The 19,419-nt window shown below is 47.4% G+C and overlaps 1 protein-coding gene across 1 annotated transcript in view; it reads right to left on the reverse strand.

Moving 5' to 3' along the window:
• Positions 1-8,012, reverse strand: part of agap3 (ArfGAP with GTPase domain, ankyrin repeat and PH domain 3) — a 432,488-nt gene extending 424,476 nt beyond the window's left edge. The window contains exon 1 of the mRNA XM_052023939.1: positions 7,517-8,012. Coding sequence (XP_051879899.1) covers positions 7,517-7,871 — 355 coding nt within the window. The 5' untranslated portion in view covers positions 7,872-8,012. The remainder of the gene's footprint in view (positions 1-7,516) is intronic.
• Positions 8,013-19,419: the final 11,407 nt, after the last annotated feature.

Raw genomic sequence — 19,419 nt, forward strand, 5'->3', positions numbered from 1 at the left:
CTATTATGCACTGGTGCACAACATGCATACATTTATAATACAGGTCCAGCAAGCAAGCGTGGCACAGTAGTGCAGCTAATGTGCAGTAACAGAGGTGCTGCCCCACGGCTCCAGCAATCCAGGTTTGATCCTGACCTCTGGTGTTGTCTGTGTGGAGGCTGCAACTTCTCTGTAACCACATGGATTTCCTCCAAGTGCTCTGCTATATCCCACATTCCAGAAACGTGGATTTGTAAATTAACTGGCCACAGTAAACTTGCCCCTAGTTATAGGCGAGTAGCTTCATCATGAAATGAATGGGAATGTGGAGGGAATAAAATGGGATTGGAGTAGAATTCATGTAGTTGGGTGTTTGATAGTCAGCACAGACTCAGGATTGAAAGGCCCATTGCCGTGCTATGTGACATTAATTAGGAAGATAATTAGTATGTTTCCCTTTGTTGCAAAGGGTTAGAATACAATGATAAGGAAGACTTGCTAAAATTATGCAGAGCTTTATTGAGAATTCAGAGGTTTGTCAATGCTTATTCAAGAATACCAAAATCTGAGATTGATAAATTTTAAGACAAACATCTGAATAATGGATCCTGAACCTCTGATGCACTCACGATAACAAAGTGAGGAGGCAGAATGCTGCAGCTTATAACAGAGATGACATCAGTCTACTGCAATGCATCTTCAGAATACAACAAGGTTCAATACTGGGCAGCAGAACTGCGATTCTTTGTGAGAGAAGCTTCAGAAAGCCAAGTTACTATCCATATTTCAGAAACACTAAGGCTGAAAGGTACAATAGAGCAGATGAAAATGTCACAATTGAGACAGAGGGAACATTTGAGGAAGAATGTAGCAGCGTGGAAACAGAAGATGAATCTTTAACTATAAGGAATGGACATTAGGGGCATAGTTGCACTGTTGGTAGTTTACTGGACTTGTAACCCAGAAACACAAGTTCAAATCCCCGCAGCAGCTGCATAAATTAAGTTCAGTTACCTAATAAATATTTTTAAAATATTAAAAATTAGTGCTAATAATGATAACAATGAAGCTACAGGATTGTCATATAATTCCATGCTTCACTTTAGGGAAGAAAATCTTCCATCCTAACCCCAACACTAGATCACAACTGCCCTTGAAATGGCTGAGCAGGCCATTCAGTTCAAAGTCCATTAGGGATTGACAACAAACTGGCCGGCTGGTGACGTCCACATTCTGAGAATGAATGAGAAATGACAGGAGGGGTTGACACGAATTGATCCTGATCTAGCAGCAGCTATTACCCTTACTGTAATCACATCTCTGCATCCTCTTTCCATGTGCTTTAACATTCTTCTTGAAACATTTATCCATGTCCCTTTTAAATGATGTTTATAGCCTCTGGCACAAAAGCCACTTGTCTTATGCTCAATTAATTCCCGGGAAGAAAACTACTATCTTGAAAAAAAAATCACAAGTAGAGATCATACCAGTACCAATCTTTTTTTTAAAAATAGTGGCCTGTATCCATCATCAGACAAGTACATACACACAAACCTCAAAAGTACATCTTGCAGAACAAAAACCACATTGGGACATTAGTAGATTACTGCTCCATGCCATGATGTATTTCGGAAAACAATTAAATCTGATATTGATCTGCAGCCATACACTGGGCCTGCAGAACTTATTGCAAGCCAAAATAGCCATAAACACCTGCCAAATAACCAACCTGGTCAGATTATTCCCATTTGAATGGCACACACAGTCCTGTTTCTTCCCATGGTATCATATAAACAATCTTTGCAATGCTTCAGCAATCTGCAGGACCCAGTCAATGTAATCTCACATTATTCACATCACTACCTGGCTGGATGGTGGGTTTGGTTGGCTGAGGCCTGTGAATTAGAGGGAGTTTGATAACAGGAAAGAAATCCAGCCAGAGCTGGATTTACTTACTGTGCACTTACTGTGACATTAGGGCTTGGCTGTGAACGTTTGACAGATCTACAAATTCTCTTTTTACAATATTTTTTAACTCCACAAAGAAAATACAGAACACATGAATCAAAAAGATAAAATACTGCTAAATGCATTGTGTTAAACCCTACAAATCACAATACCCTATATTAGTAATTGAAAATGATAATTAATAGGTGAATAAATTGGAATAATTTTATTATTAAAAAAATCTAAACTCACTACCAAGACTGAAGCTGTTTGGTTTAAAAAAAGGACAGGGAAAACCCTGAACACGTAATGGTATCAGCCAGTATTTGCACTTTAGCCACCAGATCAAAGGTTATCAATTGACAAATTTAACTGAGGAACATTATTTGAGGGCATGCACATTTTCATACAAATCCAGGGGGGGGGAGGGGTGGAAAAAGAGAAATTAAAAACAAAAGACTCCTGATCATACAGCTCCAGATGCTGCCCAAAAGACATTCAAAATGGGTACAACTAACCAGAGGTAAAACTGTCTAAAACGAAGTTCATATTGTTCTGGGAACAGCAAACAAACCTACATATCCACACATATAATTCAACATCCAATTCTGCAACTGTATCTCATCTCTGATATTAACACGGAACATAGAACAGTACAGAACAGGAACAGGCCCTTCAGCCCGCGATGGCTGCGTCGAACATGATGCCGAATTAAACTAAATCTCTTCTGCGTGTACATGATCCATATCCCTCCATTGAACTGTGAACATATTTTACTACACTGCAGCTGTATGAAACTAAAATTGCTTCCATTTTTTACTCCTTCAACTGAACACAAAGATGATTCTTACCAATATAGTTTTAATACTTTGTTCAAGGAGGTCGCAAAGCTGCACACAATACTTTAGCTTAGTCATAAATATTATTAGCCACATATATGCCTAGCTTTTTACTCACAACTTTGCTCTTTACTCATAGCAACTATATGCATTTATATAGCACCTCTGTCATATCAAAGCCACCCTCTTCATACAATTGCTACCAAATGCTATGAGGGTCAATGACCCAAAGCTTAATCAAAGAGGCAAGTCTTAAGGAGCACCTCAGGAGACAGGGTAGAGATTTAGGATGGGAATCAGAGGTCAACGCATGGATGCCCATAGTAAAAGGAGCACAGAAATGTCAGAAGGTTATGGGGTTGGGCAGATTACAGACATAGGGAGGGGCAAGACCATGGGGGGTGGGGAGAGAGACTTGCAATCAAGGAAGTATTTTAAATCCAAGCCATTGCTTAACCAGCTGTCTGTGTACTTCAGTGTTTGGGGAACAGGACATGGTGTGATTTAGGTCACAGGCTGCAGTTTTAGATGACTTCAAGGAACAGTCAGGAGACTGGCCTAAAGATGCAAGGCATGGCAGGAGAGGAGTCCGAGTGATACAGCCCGTCGGCCCAACCGGTCTATGCCAACCAAGATGCCCATCTAAGCGGGTCCCATCTGCCCGTGTTTGGCACCTTTCCTATCCATTTACCTGTCCAACTCTCTTTTAAATGTTGTTAATGTACCTGCCTCACCCACTACCTGTGGCAGCTCGTTCCATATACTCACCACTTCTGGGTGAAAAAGTTGCCCCTCAGGTCCCTTTTAAATCTTTCACTTCTCACCCTAAGCCTTTACCCTCCAGTCTTTGATTCCCCTTCTCTGGGAAAATAACTATGTAATTACCCTATGTCCCTCATCATTTTATACACCTCTATAAGGTCACGGCTCAGTTTCCAATGCTAGCCTACCCAACCTCACCTCCTGGCCTCATTCTCGTAAATCCTTTGCACTCTTTCAAGCCTGATGATATCTTTCCTATAACAAGGCAACCAAAACTGTACACAATACTCCAGGTACAGCCTCACCAACATCTTGTACAACTGCAACATGACGTCCCAACTCCTATAACTGCCCTGACTGATGAAGGTCAGCATGCCAAACACCTTCTTAACCACCAGAGGACAGCTTCAAGAGGCGGTGCTTCAAGAAGGTAGAATCCATCATTAAGGACCTTCACCACCCAGGACATGCCCTCTTCATGCTACTAATATCAGGGAGGTGGTACAGGAGCCTGAAGACCCACACTCAATGTTTCAGGAACAGCTTCTCCCCCTCTGCCATCAGATTTCTGAATGGTTCATGAACACTTCTCTGTGACACCACTTTCAGGAAATTATGTACGTTTACTCCTAGGTCCCTCTGTTATAGTGTTCCCCAGGGCCCTACCTTTCACTGTGAAAGTCCTACCCTGGTTTGACTTCCCTAAATGCATCACCGCACTTATCTGAATTGAATGCCGTTTGCCATTCCTGGACCCACTTACCCAGCTGATCAAGATCACCCTATAATTTTTGATAACACTCTTCACTGTCTAAGATACCACCTATATTATCCTGGTGGGGGAACAGATGTCCAAAATGTTTCAAATTTATCTTAAGCTTTAAATTGTTTTGAGACTCCATGTGTTGAATGTTTTCCACTGTATTTATACACCAATTCCATGTGCTTCCCCCCAAAATGTACACTCCCGAGTTATCCAAGTGAAACTGCCCTGCTACCTCTCTGCCATTTTACTAATCCACTGCTACCATCGCGAAGCCTTCCCTCACACCATTGCTGCTTCACTTCTAATCTTCTCCCCACATTCGGTTTAATTGAATCCTCGTCATTTTTATTTCTAACAAACTAATTGAGGAATTGGGAAAATAAAATACAACCCTGAGCAATTATCCCCACACCTCTCCACTCTCTGAATGCACATTCCACTATAGGCAAGATAATCATCCCGCAGCTGTCAAAGAAACTTAAACCTCGCTTTCAAGCACAAATAAAAGGCAGAACGAACTGACGGTCAAGGGGCAAGGACGAACAATCAATGAGCCATTAGCAAACTACAATGATCCAATGCAATATCATGAACAGTTCTTTATTAACACGCACACAAATTATAGGAATATTTTAATAAAATGAAGCCACACAAGAAAGCACCCATTGGTAGGCTCTGGAGTGGAATTCATTTATTTGTCCATTAGTTTCCTCCAGTGGTCAAGTAAACCAGTGTTCACCACATGCTCCAAATTACTGGGACACCCACACACTGTTATAACTGTGACAATGCTGCATTAGAACTAATATTAGGTTCATACAAGATGGAGTTTTCCAGATATGGATTTCGCTGAAACAAATGGCTTGATATAATCACGTTTCTGCCAACCACAGTGCAGTGCTTGAACAGCTGGGTAATGCTGCAGAGCTGTCAATTCGATGAGGTCTTCATTCAGACTGCGACAGTGTTACACAGCACCAGTGTTCAGGTTGCCCATTTCACTTTTATTTGTACTCAGTGTCCCACTCTGATCATGTTACATAAACAAGCAAACATGCAGCCAATTTCAGGGCTCTGCACCGTGCATCAAAGCTGCTCCATTGTTCAGGATTGTAGCATATAAATGTGTTGATAAGTTCAAGCTCCAACCAAGTTCTAGAAATACCCTCTTCCCTTCTGGCACAGGATTCAACAAAAGATACCAGCAAGGTACAGAATCAGGTGAGATTAAACTGTGTCCCTTTAACACCAAAACCTTGTTTCAGTGTTAGAAATGAAAAAAAACACCTATCAGGTACAAAGGGATATTCCATTAATATCTTGGATCACCACATCTTATCCCCGTAAATGTGTTTATGTTTAATGCTAGAGTGTTTCTAAAATTTTCTCATTTTAAATTTAGTTGTTGGCCCACCTCCATTTCATTACAATAAGCACGCGTATTAAAGGCATGTAACGTTGAAACGAATGTATATCCAATCTTAGCTGTGTAATCAACAGGGCTGGCAACGACAAAATAATCCACTCCCCATAACCAAAATCGGTTGAAGTTGATCTTTATTCTTCAAATTATAATTCATGCAATCTCTAAAATGAAATTACAGGTAAAAAAATAATTATTTGCTTATGTCAAGAAGATGCACCTTAATTCAGTAAATGTGCCACCAACCCAGACCTCGGTGTTCAAATGTAATAAGCTCAGTTGTATCAATAACTCCAGTATCACATTCAATTCACAAATGTACTCAGCATTAACTAACATATCATTTGACACAATAATGGCATAATTTAAGATAACCTCCTGTGCATTCTTAAACTCCCGAGTCCATTTGAACAGACCTTAACAAATCAAACTCCCCATATAGAACTCCCCGGCAAATATTCTAAATAATACACCCAAGGGAATGCATTCAATACAGAATTTACAGAACACATATTCCGAATAATCACAATCCACTTCAATTATTAAACACCAATAAAAATATTTAAGACGAAATAAACGCAGATATCTCGATTCCAACTAATCGAATTATAATCGCTGTTAGTGCGGCGGTGACCAGGGAATACCGATGTGACGTTTGCAACAATGGGTGCAGGTGTGCGGTGCTGATGGTTTATCTATATTGTAATCGGGAGTTAGTAAACTGTGTTGGTGCCCAGACAGGAAAGGTATCGAGGCAATAATAGGAAATCAGTAATCCCTGCAGATTCCAGGCTGTGAAGAGGAATCGTTAAAATAATCGGGAAACACTACTAGCCCAGTAGCGAGGGGTATGGATGCAATCAGTCACCAGTGCTGGTGCCCAGTGGTGAAGGGATATCAATCCATTAATCCGAAATGAATAAAACATATTGGTGCCCCACTGTGAGAGAGTATCGATACAATAATCGGGAGTCGGTATACGGTATCGGTTCCCAAAAGCAATAGGGTATCGGTGCGATAATGGGGAGTCAGTCACCGGTGTTGGTCCCAATAGTGGGAGGATATTAATGCAATAATAGGGAGTCAGTAATCGATGTGGTTCCCAACAGCGAGACGATATCGATTCAATAATCAAGAGTCAGTAAACGATGCAATAATCGGCGGTTAGTAACCGGCGTTGGTTCCCACCAGTGAGAGAGGAGATGCAATAATCGGGAGTCAGAAACGGATGTAATTATCGGGTCAGTAACCGGTGTCGGTGCCACTGGCGAGGGGTATCGCTGCAATAACCGGGCCAGGACCGGGTGTAATCCCCGGGCCAAGACCAGGTGTCGTTCCCACTGGCGAGGGGTATCGCTGCAATAACCGGGCCAGGACCGGGTGTCGTTCCCACTGGCGAGGGGTATCGCTGCAATAACCGGGCCAGGACCGGGTGTAATCCCCGGGCCAGGACCGAGTGTCGGTACCACTGGCGAGGGGTATCGCTGCAATAACCGGGTCAGGACCGGGTGTAATCCCCGGGCCAGGACCGAGTGTCGGTACCACTGGCGAGGGGTATCGCTGCAATAACCGGGTCAGGACCGGGTGTAATCCCCGGGCCAGGACCGGGTGTCGGTTCCCACTGGCGAGGGGTATCGCTGCAATAACCGGGTCAGGACCGGGTGTAATCCCCGGGCCAGGACCGGGTGTCGGTTCCCACTGGCGAGGGGTATCGCTGCAATAACCGGGCCAGGACCGGGTGTCGGTGCCACTGCCTGCTATCGCTGCAACAACCGGTGTGCGGCCGGCGGCCAGTCCTACCTTCGATGCTGATGACATGCTCCCGGATCTGGTTCTGCAGCCCCACGTCCTCCACCCGCTCGATCAGGTCGTAGATGGCGTAGATGTTGGGGTGCACGCTCTCGAAGCGCTGGATCTCCGCCCGGATGGCCGCCGAGTTGGACAGCGCCGGGGCCGGGGAGGCGGCCGCCGCCGGGCCGGAGCCCGAGTGCGACAGCACGGGCATGGAGCCGGAGCCCGAGCCGCAGCCCAGGGCCAGAGCCCCGCCGGGCGGCCCCAGCACCGACACCGAGCCCCCGGAGCCGGAGCCCGAGCCCGAGCCGGAGCCCGAGCCCGGGGAGCCGGCCAGCAGCGCGGGCGGAGACTGGAAGTTCATGGCCAGGGCCGGGGGAAGGGTCGGGGCCGCTGAGGGACGGGGGACGGGGTCGGGGGTCGGGTCAGGCGTGGCCCGGGCCCGGGACCCTCGCCGCCGATCACAAAGGCCGGTCCGTTACCTCAGCGCCGGGGGCAGCCGTGAGCCTGGTGCCGGAGGCCAGCGCCGCTCCGCTCCATCGCCCGCCTCGCTGCCGCCCGCCGCCGCCGCCGCCCGCCCGGGTTTATTGTTTGGATTTTCCGCCGGGCGCCCGTGAGCTCCGCTAATTCGGGTCAAACGCCCGCCGCGCCGCCCGCTCTCCGCCCGCCGCGCGCGCGCACCCCACGCACACCGCACGTCACCGCGCCGGCAGCCCGGCCCCGCCCCCGGACACGCCCCTGGAGCCAGGACCCGCCCCCGGCAGCCCGGCCCCGCCCCTGGAGCCAGGACCCGTCCCCGGCCCCGCCCCCGGCAGCCAGACCCCGCCCCCGGGAGCCAGGCCCCGCCCCCTGGAGCCCGGCCCCGCCCCCTGGCCACACCGACTATGTTCTCCAGGCCTGCCCGGGACCACAGCTGGAGAGCGCAGGCAGGCGGGTTCATCACAAACCGGTCCCCCATCACCACCGGGCCCCCCCACCCCTCACCACCGAGGTCCTCCACCCCAGTGAACCCCTCTCTGCAGGGTTCCCGTACACACCCCTCCCCCAGTGAACCCCTCTGTCCAGCGAGCCAGAACCCCCTTATCCAGTGTTCTGTACAACCCCAACAGTAGCCCCTGTGCCCAGGGTCCCAGACCCCCATATCCAGTGTCCTGGACATACACACGGTCCCACACTGCCATCACCACTGTCCCACACACCCACCCACCCCTATCCACAGACTCCAGGGCCTAGATCCTACCCTCACCCACCACTGCTCCCAGACTCCCACCACCCCTTCCTCATGCCCTGTACAACAGTGGTGTCCCACGCATTCCCAGTGCCCATCCCACCCTGTCCCACCCCTGCCCATCCCACCCTGCCCCACCCCTGTCCACACCACCCTGCCCCACCCCACCCTGTCCCACCCCTGCCCATCCCACCCTGCCCCACCCCACCCTGTCCCACCCCTGCCCTGTACCTCCTCAGTATGCCCTCTCCCCTCACTCTCACCTTGCCCTACTTGATATTGTTGCACATCCCATATTTGCGCTGATTTAGCTGGGCCCACAACAGCTGGACCTGGGCGATGAGTACCCCACATGTCAACATAGTGTAGGATCAGGATCACATTCTAAAATAACTGGAAACACTCCAAACAAACCACCCAGCCCTTCCTGGAGAGGCAGGGACACCATTGCCCCAAAGGCTGGGAGTAAATAACCTGTGTGGGTAGTACCAAGTTGGACCAACACAAAGGTAGCACATCTCTGCTGAAATTCCTGCTGAGACCCACAGCCCCTCTACTTCCTGCAGCTGAGACACAACATTAAAACCCCACAGATCCAAGGCAGAGTGGTAAATTGTTTCCAAATCCGGTTTGGTGACAGGAAGCCAAGGGTAATAGTTGATGTGTGTTTTGGTGACTGGATGGCTGGTATCAGTGGGTTTCCACAGGGCTCTGTGCTCAGTCACTCACGTTTCGTAATTAATGACTTAGACCAAATAGTGGAGGGCACAAAGTTGCGGGCATGCTATGTTGGCACCGGAAGCATGGCGACACTTGCGGGCTGCCCCCAGAGCACTCTACACAAAAAGATGCATTTCGCTGTGTGTTTCGATGTACATGTGACTAATAAAAGAATCTTATCTTACATGGATGATGTGGACAGACCAGCCATGATCACACTGAATGATGGGGCAGGTTTGAGGGGCCGAGTGGCCTGCTCATGGTGAAAAGTGTCAAATGGCATTTCATGCAGCAAGGTCTGAGGTAATGCACTTGAGGAAGTGCAACAGGGAATAACCATGTCCCCGTTGACCCTCACTAATTTTTATCAATGCAGCATAGAAAGCATCGTATCGGGATGCATCACGGCTTGGTACAGCAACTGCTCTGCCCAGGACCGCAAGAAACCGCAGAGAGATGTGGACACAGCTCAGTCCATCGTGGAAACCAGCCTCCCCTCCATGGACTCTGTCTACACTTCTCGCTGCCTCAGTAAAGCAGCCAACATAATCAAAGACCCCACCCACCCTGGACATTCTCTCTTCTCCCCTCTCCCATTGGGCAGAAGATACAAAAGCCTGAAAGCACGTACCACCAGGCTCAAGAACAGCTTCTACCCCTCTGTTATAAGACTATTGAACGGTCCCCTAGTACAATAAGACGATAAGATGGACTCTTGACCTCACAATCTACCTCCTATGGTCGTGCACCTTATTGTCTACCTGCACTGCACTTTCTCTGTGACTGTAACACTTTATTCTGCATTCTGTTATGGTTTTATCTGTTATTGTAATGAATTGATGTGTATGAACGGTATGCAAAACAGGTTTTTCACTGTACCTCTGTACGTGTGACAATAATAAACCAATTTTAAGAAAGGTGGGAGGCAGCACAAAGGCAATTACAGACCTATTAGTCTGACGTCAGTGGTGGGAAAATTATTGGAGTCTATCCTCAAGGAGGAGGTTACCGAATACCTAGAGGCGCAAGGCAAGATAGGACCTAGTCAACATGGTTTTGTGAAGGGGAGGTCCTGTCTGACCAACCTATTGGAGTTTTTTGAAGAAATCACAGGTAGGGTGGATAAGGGAGAGGCGGTAGATGTTGTGTATTTAGACTTTCAAAAGGCCTTTGATAAGGTGCCTCACAAGAGACTGATTAATAAGATGAGAGGTCATGGAATTATGGGCAGGGTAGCAAAATGGGTGGAGAATTGGCTGGTTGGCAGGAAGCAAAGGGTGGAAATAAAAGGATCTCGTTCTGGTTGGTTACCGGTTACTAGTGGTGTGCCGCAAGGGTCGGTGTTGGGGCCTCTCCTTTTTACCTTGTACATCAATGATTTGGATGATGGAATAAATGGTTGTGTGGCTAAGTTTGCGGATGACACCAAGATAAGTGGAGGAGTAGGGAGCATAGAGGAAATAGAAAGAATGCAGAGGGACCTAGACAGTTTAGGAGAATGGGCAAGAAAATGGCAGATGAGATTCAATGTTGAGAAATGTGCAGTTGTACACTTTGGAAGTAGAAATAAGCGGGTAGATTATTATCTAGAAGGAGAGAAGATTGATAGTGCGGTAGTACAAAGGGACTTGGGGGTACTTATACAAGATACCTTAAAAGTTAACCACCAGGTTGGATCGGTGGTTAAGAAAGCGAATGCTATGTTGGCATTCATCTCGAGAGGTATAGTGTATAAAAGTAAGGAAGTGTTGATGAGGCTCTACGGGGCGCTAGTGAGGCCTCATTTGGAATACTGTGCGCAGTTTTGGGCCCCGCATCTTAGGAAGGATGTGCTGACGTTGGAGAGGGTTCAGAGGAGATTTACGAGAATGATTCCAGGAATGAAAGGGCTTAAGTACGATGAGCGTTTGTCGGCTCTTGGACTGTACTCGCTGGAGTACAGAAGGATGAGAGGGGACCTCGTAGCGACATTTAAAATGTTGACAGGTAAGGATAGAGTAGATGTGGCTAGGCTGTTTCCCTTGGTGGGCGTGTCCAGGACCAGAGGGCACAATCTTAGAATTAGAGGGTACAGTTTCAAGACAGAGATGAGGAGAAGTTTCTTTACCCAGAGGGTGGTGAAATTGTGGAACTCCTTGCCACGCACAGCAGTGGAGGCCAGATCAGTGGGGGTGTTCAAGGAGGAGATAGACAGATATCTAAATAGTCAGGGTATCAAGGGATATGGGGATAAGGCTGGCAAATGGGATTAGAATAGTTTTTTTTTTCTCTCTCTTTTTTTCCCACCCCATTTCTTTTTCCCTTTTCCTTGGAGCAGACTCGATGGGCCGAATGGCCTGCTTCTGCTCCCTTATCTTGTGATCTTGTGATCTTGTGAATTTACCAAAAACACCTTTTCATATTTTTTGCAACCTAGAGGGAGGCCGTTTGGCCCATTGAATTGAAATTGAACGAGAGTGCCAGCTCTCAGAACATTTGCAAGGAGCCCCATTCCTCCACTGTCTCCTATTCTCTCACATCCACCAACTCCCCCTCTATCCATATCGGTGGAACAACAAGTCAATGGGTGCCTAGAAGGACACACAGGATGCTTTTCCTTGTCAGCCAAGACATGGAAATATAAAAGCAAGCAGTTTATGCTAGAATTGTCAACAACACGTTAGACAACAGTCCTGTGCACATTACAAGAAAGAAGAGGGCCTTGGACAGGAGAGTTGAAGCATTTGAACATTGAAACACAGGCCCCTCAAGCCTGCTCCAATATTCAATAAGATCATGGCTGATCCAACACCACTTCCCCACTCTGTTCCCACCCTGTCAATACCCCTCGGAATCCAATGTATTTCAATAAGGTCATTTCTCAGTCATCAATCATCTTCATCACCTCCTCAAAAAACTCAATCAAGTTTGTAAGATATGACCTTCCTTGCACAAACCCTTGCTGACTGTCCCTAATAAGGTCCATGTTTTTTCAGATGCGAGTAGGAATCTTCTCCAATAATTTCCCTGCCACTGATGTAAGTCTCACCAGCCTATAATTTCCTGGTCTGTCTCTACTGCCCTGCTTAAACAGAGGAACAACACTGGCTGTTCTCCAGTCCTCTGGGAACGTACCTGTAGCTGAAGAGAATACAAGGGTCTCTGTCAAGGCCCAGCAATTTCCTCTCTTTCCTCCCTCAATAACCTGGGATAGATTCCATCAGGTCCTGGGAACATATCCACCTTATTGATCTCTGAGAAACCCAACACCTCTTCCTTCTTAATATCAACATGACCCAGAATATCAGCGTACCCCTCCCTGATCTCACTATCCTCCATGCCCTGCTCCTTGGTGAATATCGATGAGAAGGACTTTCTTAGTACTTTGCCCATTTCCTCTGGCTCCAGGCATAAGTTCCCTCCTTTGCCTTTGAGTGATCCTACCCTTTCCCAAGTTACCCACTTGTTTTTAATGTATGTATAAAGTGCCTTGGGATTCTCTTTAATTCTACTTGCCAAGGATATTTCATGATCCCTTTAAGCTCTCCTGATGCCCTATTTAGTTCTCTCCTGCTCCTTTATATTCCTTAAAGACCTTGTCCGATTTTAGATTCCGAAACCTTACATACATTTCCTTTTTCTTTTTGATTCAATTTGCAACATCTCTTGTTACCCAAAGGTTCTGAACCTTGCCATCCTTGTCTCTCTTCCTCACAAGAATATGTTGGTCCTGAATTCTGACCAGCTGGTTGTTAAACAATGCTCACATGTCAGATATGGACTTGCCCAATAACAGTTAGTCCCAATCTGCTCTCCTGCCTAATGCTGTTGTAATTAGCCTTTTCCCGATTTAGCACATTACCCTGAGGTCCAGTCTTATCCATATCTATAACTATCTGAAATCTTACAGAGTGATGATCGCTGTTCTCAAAATGCTCTCCCACTGAAACTCCAGTCACCTCGTCAAGCTCCCAAAACAGGATTTCCCAAAACAGGATCCAATACGGCCCCTTCCCTGGTTGGATTATGACGACTGTGTCAAGAACCTGCAGATGCTGGAAATCTGAAATAACAAGAGAAAATGCTGGAAAAACTGAGCAGATCAAGCTGCATTTGTAAAGAAAGAAGCAGAGTTAAGTTTCAGGTTGAAAACTTTTCGTCAGAACTCTGAGATCTGAAACGTTGACTTTCTCTTTGCGCACATACTGCCTGACCTGCTGAGAGTTTCCAGCATTTCCTTTTTCAATATCAGTTTAGTGAATCTTCTCTACTTGCCTCCAATGCAAGCACATCCTTCCTTAAATAAGGAGAAAAACTAGTCACAGTGCCCTGAAAAGTTGCATTTAAACTTCCCTGGTTGTATACTCCATCTCCCCTTGCAGTAAAGGCTACCGTTCTGTACACCTTCCTAACTACTGCTTTCCTTGCACACTAACCTTCTGTGTTTTATCTACTAGAACACCAGATTCATTTGTACCACAATATTTCATACTCCTATTCTGTTTAAATCATAATTTGAGGAGCTAAAGGAATCTATAGCACAGGAACATGCCACTCATTCCCTGTTATGTTAAAGAACAAGATAAAACTTAAAAGAACTTGTTAATCTGTGACATCCTCCATTTTTGTTGAAAAGTTAACCATTTTCTCTCTCCACCTATCACCTGCCACCCTGTACTTTTCCCCTTCCCCTGACCTTCTTATTCTGGCTTCTGCCCTCTTCCTCTCCAGTCCTGATGAAGGGTCTCAACCGGAAACGTCGACTGTTTATTTCCCTCCATGGACGCTGCCTGACCTGCTGAGTTCCTCCAGTATTTTGTGTGTGTTGCACCTGTCTGCTAGATTTTTTTTGTGATTCATGCACTAGAACACCTCCTTCTTGGTGAGAGAGCTTGTGGTTTTGGATGCGCTGTTGGAATAGCCTGGGCGAGGAACTACAGTGTATTTTGCAGATGATACACACTGCAGCCACTGTGCACTGATGAGGAGGGAATGATGTTCAGGGTGGTGAATTAAGTGGACTGCTTTGTTCTGGATTAGTTCAAGCCTCTCTTGGTGCTGTTCTCATCAGGCAGTTGGAAAGGCTTTGCAGTTTTAAGAGTCGAGCCACTTGCCACAGGGTGCCCATCCTCTGACCTGCTCTGGTACACATGGGACCCAGTTCAGTTCTGGAAATTATGCTCCCCGGGATGTTAATGGTGCAGCACGTGGTGATGGTCATGGCATTCAATGGTTGCCGGTTAGACTTTCTTGTTGGAGATGGTCACTATGATGGCAATGAATGTTGCTGCCACTTATCAGCTCATCCTTGAACGTTATCCAGATCTTGTTGTGTGCCGACAGGGGCTGTGCATTGCTGGCAAGTTGCAAACAGAATTGAACATTGTGCAGCCATCAGTAGAGATCCAACTCCAGATCTTATGATGGGAGGAAGGTCATTGATGAAGCAGCTAAAGATGGTTTGGCCTAGAATCGTGCGCAGAGGAACTCCTGCAGTGATGTCCTGGGTCTGGGGTGACTGACCTCCAACACCATTTCTTTGTGTGAGGCACAATCAACCACTCGTGTTTTCCTCTTTGATAGTAAGGGTGATGTGTACACTGGGCCAAGAGGTTACACACTCTGCCGGTGTATGTTTCTGCTGGTCCCAGCACCTCACCGAGGCCCAGTCTTGAGCTGTCAGATGTGTTGCAGGTCCATCTCATTTTGCACATTTGCAATAGCACAGTCTGATCTGCTGGACACTTCCTGCAGATCTGCACTTCACAGCCTTAATGTTCTTTTGTGTGTGTCGTCTCTCTCTGATCACCCTCATTAATCTATCAACCAGATAAATTCATCAACAACTTATCCCAATTGCAACCTTGGCCTCACCCTATCAGAGATATTCCCTTTGTCCTATCTGTCTCACCCTCACTTTCTGCAACTTAAAACTCACTTTCTCCCTTTCCCTGTTCTGATGAAGGTCTTTGATTTTAAATATTAAAGTCAAAGTTGAGTTTATTGTCATATACACAAGTCCAAGCACAGATGCAATGAAAAACTTACTTGCAGCAGCAACACAGGCACAGAGCATCTGATATACAACATTCACAAGAAAAACAAATTACATAATATTCTTAACAAGAAAGAACACAATTAGAACAAAAAAAAACCATTGTCCGTTGTAGTGCAAAGTGCTCATAGTGTTGCTGTACTGAGGCAGTGATTAGGGTTGTGCAGGTTGGTTCAAGAACCAAATGGTTGAAGGGAAGTAGTTGTTCTTGAATCTGGTGGTGTGGGACTTCAGGCTTCTGTACCTCCTGCCCGATGGTGGTTGCAATAAGAGGGCAAGGCTGGACTTTGTCTCCAATGTTTGTGCTGTGACAGTGTCAAGCAATTCTATCATGGACCAATGTGTCCTTCAGAGGTAGGTGGTGAGGACAAGATCCCACATATTGGTTCAGTTTAGGCCTTCCTCCAACATGGAAGAGCAATAGTTCATCAGCTGAGGGAGGATGGGAGGTGGGATTCAGGAGGAGGCTTCCCTTGTTTCATGTCCTTCAGTATTGGTACTTCCTCAGCACGTTACTGCTCCAATGAGGCATCCGAGACAGAGGCACACAGAGAGTGGGATGAGAGAGACACACACACATAGATAATAGAGAGAGAGGGAGAGAGGGAGGGAGGTGAATTTCTCAAATCTCTCCAGGCATTACCCCCTGTAAGGTTTTGAGCTCATCCACTGACCCTGCTCCTGTCAGTCAGGATTCACTCAGCTGGGACCCACACTGGGCCTCTCTGAGGGCTTCAGGCTCTCTGTGAATTGGGCACTGAGAGGCTCTGGATTCCTGTGAATAATCACAGCCCCCGCTCCACATTCACCCATCCCACACACTGCCACAGCAGCCAGCTCAGCCTTCCTGCTTCTCCCACCTTATATGGAGTGTGAGAAGTAAACACACACCAGACTCAAATGTGGCACAACCCCAGCCTCACCCCCACCCCCCAACCCCAATCCTGACCCCCAACCCTCACCCCTGACCCCTACCCCTCAACCCTCACTCCCAACCCTCACCCTCACCCCAACCCTAACCCTCACCCCCACCTCCCAAACACACTCCTGACCCCCAACCCTCACCCCTACCCCCAACACTCATCCCTGACCCCTACCCCTCAGCCCCACACACTATCAATCAGAGATAGTCGGGAAGAGTGGGGGCTGGACTGCGCAGGCGCGGCACGAGCAGTTTAAAAAGCGAACCGCCATATCCAGCGGGTAGCGTCAGAGCGGGCAGCTGAGTGAGAGGGAGCAGAGTGGTTGGGCTTTGGCTTAAGGGGCTTCGGCGTAAAGGGGCAAGGCAGGTGAGTAGCTGGTAGGTAGGTAAAGGTAAGGTTTACCTGTTATCTGTGATAAATATTTATGTAGGACAAACTAGGGGGAAAAAAGGAATGAGTTCTGATGGAGGACATGGTGGTGTGCTGCAGCTGCTTGATGTGGGAGCCCGTGGACCTTGCTGTGGTCCACGATGGCCACATCTGCAGTAAGTGCTTGAGGCTGGAGGAACTTCGGCTCAGAATCGATGAGCTGGAGTTGCAGCTTCAAACACTGCGCAGCATCAGGGAGGGAGAGAGTTATGTAGATACTGTACATCAGGAGACAGTCACCCCCCTTAGAGCAGGTACTACTGGAGTCCAGGAAGTAGGTAGAAGGGTGACTGTCAGGGGAGGGAAAAGGAAGAAGAAAACAAACAGGCAGATAGAGCAGAGGACCCCGGAGGCTGTTCCCCTCAATAACAGGTTTTCCGCTTTGGAGGCTGTTGCGGGAGATGACCTGCCGGGGCCCAGCAGCAGTGGCCAGGTCTGTGGCACTGGGACCGGTCCTGCTGCTCAGAAGGGAATGGAGGAGAAGAGGAAGGCAATAGTGATAGGAGACTCGATAGTCAGGGAAACAGATAGGAGGTTCTGTGGCAGTGAGCATGAATCCCAGATGGTATGTTGCCTCCTAGGTGCCAGGGTCCAGGATGTCACTGATCGGGTCCACAGGATTCTAGAGCGGGAGGGAGAACAGCCAGAAGTCGTGGTTCATGTTGGTACCAACGACACAGGTGGGAAGGGGGATGAGGTCCTGAAAAGTGAGTTTAGTGAGCTGGGCAGGCAGAAGGCTGAAGAACAGGACCTCAAGGGAAGCGATCTCTGGATTGCTGCCAGTGCCACGCGATAGTGAAGGTAGGAATAGGAGGAGATGGCAAATAAATGTGTGGCTGAGAAGTTGGTGCAGGAGGGAGGGTTTCATATTTTTGGATCATTGGGATCTCTTCTGGGGAAGGTGGGACCTGTACAGAGAGGACGGGTTACACCCGAACCTGAGGGGGGCAAATATCCTTGCGGCCAGGTTTGCTAGGGTGGTTCAGGAGGGTTTAAACTAGATTGCGAGGGGGAAGCGAACCGGAGGAGGAGGTCAGAGGAAGAAGGGGATGGGGAAAAGTCAGATCTGACGGGTCGATAGACTCTGAGGAAGGAGAAGCAGAGTACAGGCTACAAAAGTAGTGAGGTGGATGGGCTAAAGTGCATTTACTTAAATGCGAGAAGCATCAGGAATAAGGGAGATGAACTGAGAGCTTGGATAAGTACATGGGACTATGATATTGTGGCTATTACAGAGACATGGCTGACATCAGGACAGGAATGGATATTGAATTTTCCTGGTTTTCAGTGTTTTAAAAGGGATGGGGGGGGAGAAGATGAGGAGGGGTGGCGATACTGTTCAGGGACACTGTTACAGCTGCAGAAAGGGTGGATAATGCAGAAGGATCCTCTCTAGAGTCAGTATAGGTGGAAGTTAGGAACAAGAAAGGAGCAGTTACCCTCCTGGGAGCATTTTTTACATTTTTTTTACATTTTATTTTCAGCGTGGTAACAGGCCCTTTTGGCCCAACGACTCCAAGCCGCCCATTTTAAACCCCCATATTAACCTACCCGTACATCTTTAGAATGTGGAAGGAAACCAGACCACCCGGAGGAAACCCACACAGACACGGGAGAACGTACAAACTCCTTACAGACGGTGACGGGAATCGAACCCCGATCGCTGGCGCGATAGGCCCCCTGGTATCGGTAGGGATACTGAGGAGCAGATTGGGAGGCAGTTTTTGAAAAGATGCGAAAATAACAGGGTTATTATAATGGGAGACTTCAACTATCCAAATATTGATTGGCACCTACTTAGTGCCAAAGGTTTAGACAGGGCGCAGTTTGTTAGGTGTGTCCAGGACGGATTCCTGACACAGCATGTTGACAGGCCGACTAGAGGGAATGCCATATTAGATCTAGTTTTAGGTAATGAACCGGGTCAGGTGACAGATCTATCGGTGGGTGAGCATTTGGGGTACAGTGACCGTTGCTCCATAACCTTTAGCATTGTCATGGACAGGGATAGGAGCAAAGAGGACGGGAAGATATTTAATTGGGGAAAGGCGAATTATGAGGCTATAAGGCAAGAACTTGGGAGTGTAAATTGGGATGACATTTTTGAAGGGAAATGTACTATGGAGATGTGGTCGATGTTCAGGGATCTTTTGCAGGATGTTAGGGATAAATTTGTCCTGGTGAGGCAGAGAAGGAATGGCAGGGTGAAGGAACCGTGGGTGACGAGAGAGGTGGAACAACTAATTAGGAAGAAGGCGGCAGCATACATAAGGTGTAAGCAGCAAGGATCGGACAGGGCTCGTGAGGAATATAGAGTAGCAAGGAAGGAACTTAAGAAAAGGCTGAGGAGAGCGAGAAGGGGACATGAAAAGGCTTTGGCGAGTAGGGTTAAGGAGAATCCCAAGGCTTTTTTCTCATACGTGAAGAGCAGAAGGATGGCTAGGGTAAAGGTAGGTCCGATTAAAGACAAAGGTGGGAGGATGTGCCTGGAAGCTGTGGAAGTGGGTGAGGTTCTCAATGAATACTTCTCTTCAGTATTCACCAAGGAGAGGGGTCTTGATGACGCTGAGGACAGTGT

Source organism: Pristis pectinata, chromosome 9 (assembly GCF_009764475.1).
Source record: "Pristis pectinata isolate sPriPec2 chromosome 9, sPriPec2.1.pri, whole genome shotgun sequence".
NCBI lineage: Eukaryota > Metazoa > Chordata > Chondrichthyes > Rhinopristiformes > Pristidae > Pristis > Pristis pectinata.